The 13,677-nt window shown below is 42.5% G+C and overlaps 1 protein-coding gene across 1 annotated transcript; it reads left to right on the plus strand.

Annotated features, from left to right (window-relative positions):
• Positions 1–299: 299 nt before the first annotated feature.
• Positions 300–10,063, plus strand: LOC138799973 (single-stranded DNA cytosine deaminase-like). The gene is made up of 4 exons (XM_069981779.1): positions 300–439; positions 8,742–9,163; positions 9,625–9,740; positions 10,010–10,063. Exons 1-4 carry the CDS (start codon positions 300–302, stop codon positions 10,061–10,063), a joined length of 732 nt encoding a protein of 243 aa, XP_069837880.1.
• Positions 10,064–13,677: the final 3,614 nt, after the last annotated feature.

Consider the following 13,677-nt stretch of genomic DNA (forward strand, 5'->3'; position numbering starts at 1 on the left):
AATGTGATTGATAGAACAAGATTATTATTCACTGAGGTGGCAACTGCCAAGAAAAGTACTTACATGGGGGGCTACCTACAGAGAGATTGGGGCACCTACTGTGGTGTCGAGCCTGGTACTTCAAGAGTAAAGTGGTGATGAAGTCATGTATAAGTTTTGCCACTAGATGTCAGTATTTTGTATATTCATGTAAATATGTTGCACAACTGTAGTCATGTCCAGGACAGACAGGCTGTAGTGTATAGACATGTAGCGAGAAAACAACGACTTTCTTTCTTGAAGCAACACTTCCACTAAAGATGCAATGCGAAACACTAAAGTCTAAAGTCAAAGAAGACCCCAACCCACGCCATGAACATATCAACACAGTGCAGGACAGTATCCTAGACAGAGGAACTGATCCGGATAGAGCAAAGCAGCCAAGAGCCTACGTACTCTGGTAACCAAGACTGGGGCTTGTGTCACCCTGGCAGGACAAGTAACTTGACACTACAGGGCAAAAGGTGGTATAGCGACAAAGGTCAAAACACGGGCACAAGAATTCTTCTTTCAAGTATTCTTTCAGGTATTCTTCTTCTTTTTATAAAGTTCCAGCAGAGCACAGTACTACATTGAGTTGGGACTCTCAAGACAAACTCCTCTCCACTTCTCTGAACTCTCTACTCTTCTCAGCACGGAACACCACAACACCACTAATCTACTCACTACCTCAGTATCTCTCAGCACAGATATAGTGAACACAAGTGTGTACCTCTACAGTCACTATTTATCCTGTATTACCAGAGACTTGCTAGTAAAGGAAATTTATTTATTCTACCGGGACTCAGTGATCATTGCACCAGCACCTACACAGCAGCTACACCGTCCTTGGGTCATCAGCTGATCGTTGTCTTCAATAAGTCATAAATCAGCAGCAGCCGTCTGCACATCAGTTGTTAAACATGATGGCTGACTAAAGAAAGGGCTGCAAGGACATGGCTAATGATCGCTGCCTGCCCCTTTATCAAGCTGTGTAATTACAGATCCGCTCTCGCTTACCCTGAGTGCCGAGCTGTCTAATATGCCCTTCAGATGAAACAACATATGTGGAAGCCCTGCGACCGGTCACTTGCTAGATGGTGATGTGTGACGCTACTTCTATGGTGGATGGTCGGTGGAATATTGCTCAGCCGATTAGGAGGTTGTCAGCACACAGGTGTGTTGGTATACCTGCTGTTAGTGTGTGTCTGGCTATACCTTTCCCCAATGGTTGGTGACCTGCCAGGTTGTGATGGGTCCTTTGGGTGGTCCAGAGTGGAGAGATGACCCACCCGGACTGTCGGTACCGCCACCCACAGAAGGGGGAAATGACCCAAGGATGGTGTAGCTGGTGCGTCCCAGTAGAATAAATAAACTTTTCTCTACTGGCAAGTCTCTGGTAATACAGGTGAATAATACTTGGCTGATACAGACTTGCTTTCACTAGATCTGTACTGAGAGATACTGAGGTAGAAAGTAAGATAGCAGTGCGGACTTGGTTACATGCTGAAAAGAGTACAGAGTTCAGAGGAGTGGAGAGGAGTTTGTCTTGAGAGTCCCAACCCAATGTAGTAATGTGCTCTGCCGGAACTTTTAGAAGAAGAAGAATACTTAAAGTGACACTGTCACCACAGTTTTCATTTTTTCATAATTTTTAAGGTTTAATTTACTGATATTGCTGTGTTCATAGCTTACTTCAGACAAATGATCAAGTTGCTTGTTCAAGAGAAAAATGAACTTTTATCACCTTGTTATTGCGCCACCAGGGCGGGGCTAGTCCACGAAGCGCCACATCGCTCCGCCCACTCCACCGCCGTTTACTACGCCCCCTTTGCTACGTCATTTCTTCAGGCCGCTCTGCTGCAGCGGCCTCCGTCTTTTTTGGCCCTCCCAGCCTGTGCAGGGACGTTGGGAAGTGCGCGTTCACATCACCCAGAGCGTGATCTTCTCCTGCACCAACCAGCCTGGCTGTGCTTGCGTTCGCATAGCCCGCGGCTGTCAGGTGCAGGCATGGTGGGGCTGTGTGCATTCCATCTGTGCCCTGTTGTCCCCCGGACCTCTCGCTGCTGGCTGTGCTGACGTCCGCACCGCCAGCAGCAATCTGATGCAGTAGTGCACAGGCGCAGTCCGAACAGCTAGTAAAATTGTTGGCCGCCCGCAGCTTTCTTCTCTGTCACACACTGGCCACCACCGGCACAGTGCAAGCAGGACGGCCGCACTGCGCCTCTACCGCATCAGATCGCTGCTGGCTGTGCAGACGCCGGCACAGCCAGCAGCGAGAGGTCCGGGGGACAACAGGGCACAGATGGACTGCACACAGCCCCACCATGCCTGCACCTGACAGCCGCGGGCTATGCGAACGCAAGCACAGCCAGGCTGGTTGGTGCAGGAGAAGATCACTTACCCAGTGAGCCTGTGCGGTAAATGAAGGGGACGCACGCGCATGACGCTCTGGGTGATGTGAACACGCACGTCCCGACGTCCCTGCACAGGCTGGGAGGGCCAAAAAAGACGGAGGCCGCTGCAGCAGAGCGGCCTGAAGAAATGACGTAGCAAAGGGGGCGGGGTCAATTGCGGTGGAGTGGGCGGAGCGATGTGGCGCTTCGTGGACTAGCCCCGCCCAGGTGGCGCAATAACAAGGTGATAAAAGTTAATTTTTCTCTTGAACAATCAACTTGATAATTTGTCTGAAATTAGCTATGGACACAGCAATATTAGTAAATTAAACCTTAAAAATTATGAAAAAATGAAAACTGTGGTGACAGTGTCACTTTAAGAGAAGAAGAATACTTGTGCCCATGTTTCGACCTTTGTCGTTATACCACCTTTTGCCCTGTAGTGTCGAGTTACCCGTCCTACAAGGGTGACACAAGCCCCAGTCCTAGTTACCTGAGTTGAGCTAGTTGAGTTAGTGTTTGAGTGTGTCCCGGTATCACCTGCGCTGAAGATAGAGTACGTAGGCTCTTAGCTGCTTTGCTCTATTCAGATCAGTTCCTCTATCTAGGATACTGTCCTGCACTGTGTAGATATGTCCACGGCGTGGGTTGGGGTGTCCTCTGACTTGTCCCCTATTTAGTGTTTAGCACTGCATCCTGAGTAAAAGAGTTGCTTTAAAAAAAAAAAAAAAGAGTCTCTGTGTTCTCCATACGTTTTTGTCTACTACCACACTCCAGACTATATTGAACGGACTTGCACTCTTGTCTCTGACAGGGGACCTGGCATACAGAAGTCACAGCTGGGGAGAACATCTGTGGGACGGCTCGGACCTGTGGTTCTACTCTAGTCATGGTTTCTGTTACACAGTTCACACTGGCACAAGGGCCTCCACAGTGTTATTTCACATGCTTTACGCTGGTGCACTGATGAGTGGGCTGCCATGCTTTATATTTAGGACCCCACCATACTTTGCCTCTAATTTATAGTTAGGCCCCAACATACTTTGTCTGCACCTTGTAGTCAGACCACCTAATCCCCAACAATCCCACCTAAACCAACCCCTTCCCATATGTTTGTACTGGATGTGAGCTGCACCTATGAGACTTCACTGACATGGCAAAGAGGAGTGCAAATGTAGGGCCCATCATAGGATCCTCCGGTCCTAAAGTGAGCGAGTCTGATTCCCTGATTTACAGTGGCTCCGCCAGCAGAATAATGAGTGCAGCTCTGGTGTATAATACAGGATGTAACTCAGGGTTAGTACAGGATCAGTAATGTAATGTATGTACACAGTGACCTCACCAGCAGAATAGTGAGTGCAGCTCTGGAGTATAATGCAGGCTGTAATTCTAATTTCATATTATTGTATGAATTATATATATTATATATATATTATCTGTAAAATAGGACATTGATTCACTGCACATCTATCTGTATGCCGCAGCTTGCACAACAACCTGTCTGTTATTCTGTGGGTTCCTATTTTTAGTCTATAGAGAAAGTGAGTTTAGCTCTGTGACGAATAGGGGGTAGTGTAGGGGATGGTGTGGTGTGGGGGGGGGGGGGGAGGCATGTTCGACCTATGAGAACACATGGCGCCAGATACAAACTTTGTGATGGGAAATCAGACCCGCAAGCCAAGATCTTTCTGCACTGTAACCTCACACTAACCACTAGAATATCTTATAGCCATCTGCTGTCAGAATTTACATAAACCTATTATATATAGATCTATTAAAAAGCAGCGCTGCTCACAGCTGATATAAAAAGCAATAATGAGGTAAAAAAAATATTCATGTAAAAGAAAAACAAGTTTTGTGAAATGAATTGAAAAGTGGAAAATAACTACTATAATAATGCCCTCTGTATACAATAATATAACTACTATAATATTGCTCCTATATACAAGAATATAACTACTATAATACTGCTCCTATATACAAGAATATAACTACTATAATACTGCTCCTATATACAAGAATATAACTACTATAATACTGCCTCCTATATACAGGAATATAACTACTATAATACTGCTCCTATATACAAGAATATAACTACTATAATACTGCTCCTATATACAAGAATATAACTACTATAATACTGCTCCTATATACAAGAATATAACTACTATAATACTGCTCCTATATACAAGAATATAACTACTATAATACTGCCACCTATATACAAGAATATAACTACTATAATGCTGCTCCTATATACAAGAATATAACTACTATAATACTGCTCCTATATACAAGAATATAACTACTATAATACTGCTCCTATATACAAGAATATAACTACTATAATACTGCTCCTATATACAAGAATATAACTACTATAATACTGCTCCTATATACAATAATATAACTACTATAATACTGCTCCTATATACAAGAATATAACTACTATAATACTGCTCCTATATACAGGAATATAACTACTATAATACTGCTCCTATATACAAGAATATAACTACTATAATACTGCTCCCTATATACAGGAATATAACTACTATAATACTGCCCCTATATACAAGAATATAACTACTATAATATTGCTCCGATATACAAGAATATAACTACTATAATATTGCTCCGATATACAAGACTATAACTACTATAATACTACCCCTATATACAGGAATATAACTACTATAATACTGCCCCCTATATACAAGAATATAACTACTATAATACTGCTCCTATATACAAGAATATAACTACTATAATACTGCTCCTATATACAGGAATATAACTACTATAATACTGCTCCTATATACAAGAATATAACTACTATAATACTGCCCTTTATACAGGAATATAACTAGTATAATACTGCTCCTATATACAAGAATATAACTACTATAATACTGCTCCTATATACAAGAATATAACTACTATAATACTGCTCCTATATACAAGAATATAACTACTATAATACTGCTCCTATATACAAGAATATAACTACTATAATACTGCTCCTATATACAAGAATATCATGTAGATCCTCTCCCATCCATCCTCTGTAGAGATACAGTATATACAGTATATAGGTGAGTAGACTGGATAGAGTCATCCCTCCACTTCTTACAGAATGTGACTAGCTGTCCCCTATACTAGCTGTCCCCGGGGTGCTGACCACACGTTTGGGTCGGTGTAATTGGGCTGAGGTGGAGGATCTGTTCACATCATTATTCAGATTTACATTTAGAGGAGGAAGCTGTCGGGGTATAAACAGTTCTTAGGACACTTTGTAGATTTTTGAATCCTGACCGTTGACTACGACAGAAATGGAGGGGGGTGGTCGGGAAGGGGGGGGGGGTGACGTCATGTAGAGTATTTTAAGGATGCTGCGAGTACTAGAGTGACTCAGAGATACAGAGAAGCTCCAGAAATGGACAGGTAAGACCCCCCCCCGCATCCCTCCCAGTATCACTATGAGTCTCCAGCCACCAGCCCAGGCTTCTGTTCTTACTCATTGTATACAACACAAAAACTTTTATCTTCAGTAATATGCAAAAAGATTTAGGACTTTTTTGATAAATCTGATGAAGTAATCCTAGTCCTGACTGAGAGTCGGCATCACTGCTCACGGCTGGGATGAGGCGGGAGATTACATAGTCATTCTGTGTTTTATGTGTTATTACAGTTACCTGTCATTACAGCTGCAGATTGTCCGCTTTCTTTATTTAGATGTTTCTGTATTTAAAATTTTCATTAAAAAGTTTTTGTTTGTTTGTTTTAGTTTATTTTGCTCTTTTACAAATCTTCTTGTTCCTTTTTAATCTTTTACAAATTTACAAAAAAAAAAATTCTTTCAAATCAACTGGTCCCAACAAGTGCCAAAGATTTGTAATTTACTTCTATTAAAAAATCTCAAGTCTTCCCATACTTATCAGCTGCTGTATGTCCCGCAGGAAGTGGTGTATTCTTTCCAGTCTGACACACTGCTCTCTGCTGCCACCTCTGTCCATGTCAGGAATTGTCCAGATCAGTAGCAAATCCCCATAGAAATCATCTCCTGCTCTGGACAGTTCCTGACATGGACAGAGGTGGCAGCAGAGAGCAGTGTGTCAGACTGGAAACAATACACCACTTTATGCAGGACATACAGCAGCTGATAAGTACTGGAAGCATGGAGATTTATTTTGTACAAGTTGCAAATCTATATAGCTTTCTTTTTTGACAATTTGGTACTTCGAGTTCTAGATAAAATATAAATGATCAATGAGGTAGAACATTTCTTCCCTGAGACAGAGGTGGCAGCAGAGAGCAGTGTGTCAGACTAGGGAGAATACACCTCTTCCTTCAAGACATACAGCAGCTGATACATACTGGAAAACTGGAAAACTTTCTAACGCCAGATGATTTGAAATTTTTTTTATTTTTACCCCTTTGTTTTTATGTTTTTTTTCCTTTTTTACAAATTTTATGTCTTTTTAATATATATATATATATATATATATATATATATATATAATGTATGGTATGTGTGACACATTCTGTTAGCTGTATTCTATGTTCCCCTCCCGTATACCTCTTACACACCCGTCTTGTTCCATATTATACAGTGAGACCAGACCTGTAGACCAGAGACGGCCGCTGATTTCCATATCACACGACATTTCATTCATACTTTCAGAATTACTGAATTGCCCACAGACCGCATCTCTGTCACCGTTCTGGATTCCATCAAAATGTTTTCATTGTTATTCTACTAGCATCCAAATTGGTTGGTCTAGAACCCCAGTGCCAATTAGTCGTGGTCTAGAACCTAAAATTTCAATGTTATTTATCTAGAACCTTAGAAAGTTGTGGCTTTGTTCTAGATGCCTACGACTGAATATAATGTTCTTCTAGAACCCCAGGTGTCCAAATTTTATTCACCTAGAACCCTAAATGTCTGTGATATTTCTTTAGGTTCTAGGTGTTGTACTTGGACCCCAATTGTTAGTATATCGTTATTCTAATCCATGGGTCTCCAAACTGCCACCCTCCAGCTGTTGCAAAACTACAACTCCCATCATGCCTGGACAGCTAAAGCTTTGGATTCGGCTGTCCAGGCATGATGGGAAATGTAGTTTTGCAACAGCTGGAGGGTGGCAGTTTGGAGTTAAAATCTAATCCAATGTCAAAGTGTTCTAGAACCTCTAATATCAAAATGTGATTCTGGAATTCTTATTCTTATCCCATTTGTCTGTGTTCTAGATCTCTTCATGTCAGTATATAATTGTTATTGACCCCCCCCCCCCCCCCCCCCCCCCGGGGGTTTTAGTCATCAAGAAATCTATATTGATGTCTCACTGTTCTAGATCCCCAAGTCTCAGGGAAGAAATGTTCTACCTCATTGATCATTTATATTTTATCTAGAACTCCAAGTACCAAATTGTCAAAAAAGAAAGCTATATAGATTTGCAACTTGTACAAAATAAATCTCCATGCTTCCAGTACTTATCAGCTGCTGTATGTCCTGCAGGAAGTGGTGTATTCTTTCCAGTCTGGCACAGTGCTCTCTGCTGCCACCTCTGTCCATGTCAGGAACTGTCCAGAGCAGGAGAGGTTTTCTATTGGGATTTGCTGCTGCTCTGGACAGTTCCTGACATGGACAGAGGTGGCAGCAGAGAGCACTGTGTCAGGACGTACAGCAGCTGATAAGTACTGGAAGACTTGAGATTTTTAAATATAAGAAATTTAAAAATCTATATAACTGTATGACACCACTTGATTTGGAAAAAAATAGCTGAAGTACAGGAGAAAATGATTAAGAGTCCTGTACCCCAAGTGTCATTAACCTTTACCCCAAGTGTCCTTATCCTGTACCCCAAGTGTCCTTATCCTGTACCCCAAGTGTCAGTGTGTCATTATGTGTCATATTATTTTAAAATCTCCAGTCTTCCAGTACTTATCAGCTGCTGTATGTCGTGACACAATGCTCTCTGCAGCCACCTCTGTCCATGTCAGGAACTGTCCAGAGTAGGAGCAAATCCCCATAGAAAACCTCTTCTGCTCTGGACAGTTTCGGACATGGACAGAGGTGGCAGCAGAGAGCACTGTGTCAGGACATACAGCAACTGATAAGTACTGAAAGACCAGAGATTTTTTAATTTACAAATCTATACACACCAGTTCTCACACCAGTTGATTTGAAAGAATTTTTATTTTTTTTGCCAGAGTTCCCCTTTAACCTGCACTGATACACTGTAAGGAACTCTCAGGTATATAAGCTGTAACACTGTATATAGTCGCTCCCATCTTACTTCATAACCTTCCTTGACCCTCTAGTCTATTACTGAAGCGTAACAAGTTCCTGTACCACTACAAGAACCTGCGCTGGGCCCGGGGCCGCCATGAGACTTACCTCTGCTACATAGTGAAGCGCCGCTACAGCTCCGTTTCCTGCGCCATGGATTTCGGCTACCTGCGCAACCGAAGTAACTGCCATGCGGAGATCCTGTTCCTGCGCTACCTGGCCTTGTGGTTGGGGCACGATCCTAACAGGGCCTTCCGGGTCACCTGGTTCAGCTCGTGGAGCCCATGCTGGGACTGTGCCCGCCGCACGGCTGAGTTTCTGCTCAATCACCCCAACCTGACCCTCCGCATCTTTAGCGCCAGACTGTACTTCTGTGAGGAGCGCAATGCGGAGCCTGAGGGTCTACGGAGACTGAAGAAGGCCGGGGTAAGGCTGGCGGTGATGAGCTACAAAGGTAAGATATCAGGAATCCAGTAAATGACTCAAGATTTTTGAAAAACATGGCCGCTTTTGTTCCAGAAAGAGCGCCCCTCTTGGCCTCAGTCTGGGTACGGTATTGCGGCTTGCTACTATTGAAGTAAATGGAGCTGAATTGTAATACCGCACACAACCTGAAGACACTGGTGGCGCTATATTTGCAAGAAAGTAGCTGTGCTTTTTCTAATACTTAAGATCGAGTGCCCCCAACCCTTCCATAGAGGCTTACACCTTCCTGACTACCTCAGGTGGTCCCATTTAGGCTGGAGAGGACCAATGGGGTCCTGAGACGAGGTGGAATACCCCTTTAGTAAAACCATTGGCCTCTATGGTGTCTGCTGGTTCTGATTCCGGCTTGCTACATGTTCAGCTCTGCTACACCTGCGCAGTACTGTGTTAATGGACTAATCTTACCTATTGTGCCACTCCCTTTCTCAGACTACTTTTACTGTTGGAACACCTTCGTGGAGACTCGGGAGAGAAGATTCGAGGCCTGGGATGGACTTCACGAGAACTCGGTGAGACTCTCGAGAAAACTGAGGCGTATCTTAGAGGTAAGCGTGATGGTGTAATGCAAAGGTGTCAGACTCAGGCCCTCCAGCTGCTGCAAAACTACAACTCCCATCATGACAGCTTTAGCTCTCCAGGCATGATGGCAATTGTAGTTTTGCAACAGCTGGAGGGCCTGAGTTTGACACATGTGACAAAAAATAGAATGATGCACCTGCAGTACCACTGACGACCATTAGGTGGTGCAAAGACCTTTCACATTTCCAGTGTCCCATCTCTATACAACTAACGCATTATTCTTCCTCCCATACAGCCACCGTATGACATGGAAGACTTACATGAAGCATTCGAACTTCTCGGCCTTTAAGGTGAAATCAGCTCTAGCCAAGTATATATATATATATATATATATATATATATATATATATATATATATATCCAGGCCAGGAACAAAGAGAAGTAGCCACCTTAAAGTCATCAGAACACCTTCATACGGATAAAATCCCAGGGGATAATTTATTACATTCAGATCCCACCTGAGAATCCACCTAACAGCAATGATACAAAGACAACATGCAATACCTCTGATAACCACTATGAGGAGCACTCAGACCTTTAGTTATTTAACTAGATTCCACTACAATGTGTCAAGATGGAGAGTTATGTCATTGTATATAGGATGAGTTATTATGGAGAGAACATCAGGACACATATCCAAATGCACCTACTATATAGGAGCAGTATTATAGTTGTATATTCTTGTATATAGGGAGCAGTATTATAGTAGTTATATTCTTGTATATAGGAGCAGTATTATAGTAGTTATATTCTTGTATATAGGAGCAGTATTATAGTAGTTATATTCTTGTACATAGGAGGCAGTATTATAGTAGTTATATTCCTGTATATAGGTGGCAGTATTATAGTAGTTATATTCCTGTATATAGGAGCAGTATTATAGTAGTTATATTCTTGTATATAGGAGCAGTATTATAGTAGTTATATTCTTGTATATAGGAGCAGTATTATAGTAGTTATATTCTTGTATATAGGAGCAGTATTATAGTAGTTATATTCTTGTATATAGGAGCAGTATTATAGTAGTTATAGTCTTGTATATAGGAGCAGTATTATAGTGGTTATATTCCTGTATATAGGGAGCAGTATTATAGTAGTTATATTCCTGTATATAGGGAGCAGTATTATAGTAGTTATATTCTTGTATATAGGAGCAGTATTATGGTAGTTATATTCCTGTATATAGGGGCAGTATTATAGTAGTTATATTCTTGTATATAGGAGCAGTATTATAGTAGTTATATTCCTGTATATAGGGGGCAGTATTATAGTAGTTATATTCTTGTATATAGGAGCAGTATTATAGCAGTTATATTCTTGTATATAGGGGGCAGTATTATAGTAGTTATATTCCTGTATATAGGAGCAGTATTATAGTAGTTATATCCCTGTATATAGGGGCAGTATTATAGTATTTATATTCTTGTTTATAGGGGCAGTATTATAGTAGTTATATTCTTGTATTTAGGAGCAGGATTATAGTAATATTTATATTTGTTATACTTTTAGCAGCTTGTTCTCATCGTGTAGTTTAGGAATGTTTCCTGTACCATTTCTATTAGTATTAGTCATTAGTTTCTCTTTTATTCATTGTTTCTTATTCCATCCTTTCAGTCCTGATATAATATATAATATATATAATATGTATGAATAAATATTACATTCAAAAGTCCAAATTCAGGTTCTGGGTTGATTTTTTTTTTTTGCTGATTTTTATTCTGCATGGAGCGGGCAGACAGCGGGAATCATAGATCCCTTTCTGTTGTATTAGTTTATTCCAGTGGTTTCTAACAGGGGTGCCGCGTCTTTCCAGTGGCCATGCTCCCTCTAAGCATCACTAGAAGCTGTAGATACACAGGGATGCCACTTACTGTAATGTTCTGCCTTTGTAGCTTTGCAGGGTGAGAGGGCCTCAAAAAGAACAGAATGGAGAGCGGGAACTGTCAGGGTCCCACTCCTTCATTCATTCTTATAGACTGCAGGTACTTCATGCCCACAGCCAATGCAATGCCGCAAGGCTCAAAGACAGAAGATGGAGGGACCAGATCCATGCCTGGGTAAGGTAAGGATTATTGTTTTATTTCTTGCAGTATTATCGTTGAGCCATTATCATATGGGGGGAAGGGGGTGCAATATTATTTTATGGAGGCACAGCAGAAGGTATTATTACTATATGGAGGCACAGCAGGAGACATTATTACTATATGGAGGCACAGCAGGAGGACATTATTATATGGAGGGCACAGCAGAGGACATTATCACTATATGGAGGGCACAGCAGGGGGCATTAGCACTATATGGAGGGCACAGCAGGAGGCATTACTATATGGAGGGCACAGAAGGGGGCGTTAATACTATATAGGGGCACAGCAGGAGGCATTATTACTATGAGGGCACAGCAGGAGGCATTATTACTATATGGGGGCACAGCAGGAGGCATTATTACTATATGGGGGCACACCAGGGGGCATTATTACTATACAGGGGCACAGAAGGAGACATTATTACTATATGGAGGCACAGCAGGAGGCATTATTACTATAAGGAGGGCACAGCAGGAGGACATTATTATATGAAGGGCACAGCAGGGGGCATTAGCACTATATGGAGGGCACACCAGGAGGCATTATTACTATATGGAGGGCACAGAAGGGGGCATTAATACTATATGGGGGCACAGCAGGAGGCATTATTACTATAGGGGGGGCACAGCAGTAGGCATTATTACTATATGGGGGCACACCAGGGGGCATTTTTACTATAAAGGGGCACAGCAGGAGACATTATTACTATATGGAGGAACAGCAGGAGGCATTATTACTATAAGGAGGGCACAGCAGGAGGACATTATTATATGAATGTCACAGAAGGGGACATTGTCACTATATGGAGGGCACAGCAGGGGGCATTAACACTATATGGAGGGCACAGCAGGAGGCATTATTACTATATGAGGGGCACAGCAGGAGGCATTATTACTATATGGGGGCACACCAGGGGGCATTATTATTATATGGGACATAGTAGGGGACATTATTACTATATGGAGGGTGTGGTGGGCTGCCTGTGGCAGATGAGACTGGTCACTTGCTAGATGGTACAGTGTGACTCCACTACTGTGGTGGTTGGTCTGTGGAGTATAGCTCAGCCAGGTGGTATGTTGTCTTGACGCCAGTGCTAACTCAGCACACAGGTATAGAGACACACCTGCTTTTAGTTTTTGGTGGCTGGCTATACTTTTCCTGCATGGTCGGTGACCTGCTGGGTTGTGATGGGTCCCTTGCGCGCTTATCAAGGTGGTCCGGAGTGCAGATGTGACTCACCCGGACTGTCGGTACCGCCACCCACAGAAAGGGGAGATAACCCAAGGACGGTGTGTAGGTGCTAGTGCAATGATCACTGAGTCCAAGAAGAATAAATAAACTCTTTCTTTTACTGATAAATCTTTTGCAATACAGATGAATAATACTTGACTGATACAGACTTGACTTTCACTGGATCTTTACTGAGAGCTGATGAGGGAGAGAGAAGAGTAGCGTAGCAGTGCTGACTTGGTTACGTGCTAAGAAGGGTAGAGAGAGTTCAGAGGAGTGGAAAGGAGTAGGTCGTGAGAGTCCCAACCCAATTTAGTAATGTGCTCTGCCGGAACTTTAGAAGAAGAAGAATACTTGTGCCTGTGTTTCGACCTTTGTTGCTATACCACCTTTTGCCCTGCAGATGCTGTCCTGCACTGTGTTTAAGATGCGTGGGTTGGGGTGATCCCTGACTTGTCCTCTCTGTAGGTGCTTAGCACTGCATCTTGAGGATAAGTGTAGCTTTAGAGAAAGTCTCTGTGTTTTCCATACATGTCTGTACCCTACAGCTGGTCTGCCCCGGACGGGGAACCTGGCAGAGCCAGGTCCG

This window comes from Dendropsophus ebraccatus, chromosome 8 (assembly GCF_027789765.1).
Source record: "Dendropsophus ebraccatus isolate aDenEbr1 chromosome 8, aDenEbr1.pat, whole genome shotgun sequence".
Classification (NCBI taxonomy): Eukaryota; Metazoa; Chordata; class Amphibia; order Anura; family Hylidae; genus Dendropsophus; species Dendropsophus ebraccatus.

Coding starts and splice junctions, on each gene's coding strand:
- LOC138799973 (XM_069981779.1), top strand. CDS start 300: ATGCAATGCGAAACACTAAAGTCTAAAGTCAAAGAAGACCCCAACCCA. Junction 440..8,741: donor CCAAGAGCCTACGTACTCTG/GTAACCAAGACT, acceptor TTGACCCTCTAG/TCTATTACTGAAGCGTAACA. Junction 9,741..10,009: donor AACTGAGGCGTATCTTAGAG/GTAAGCGTGATG, acceptor CCTCCCATACAG/CCACCGTATGACATGGAAGA.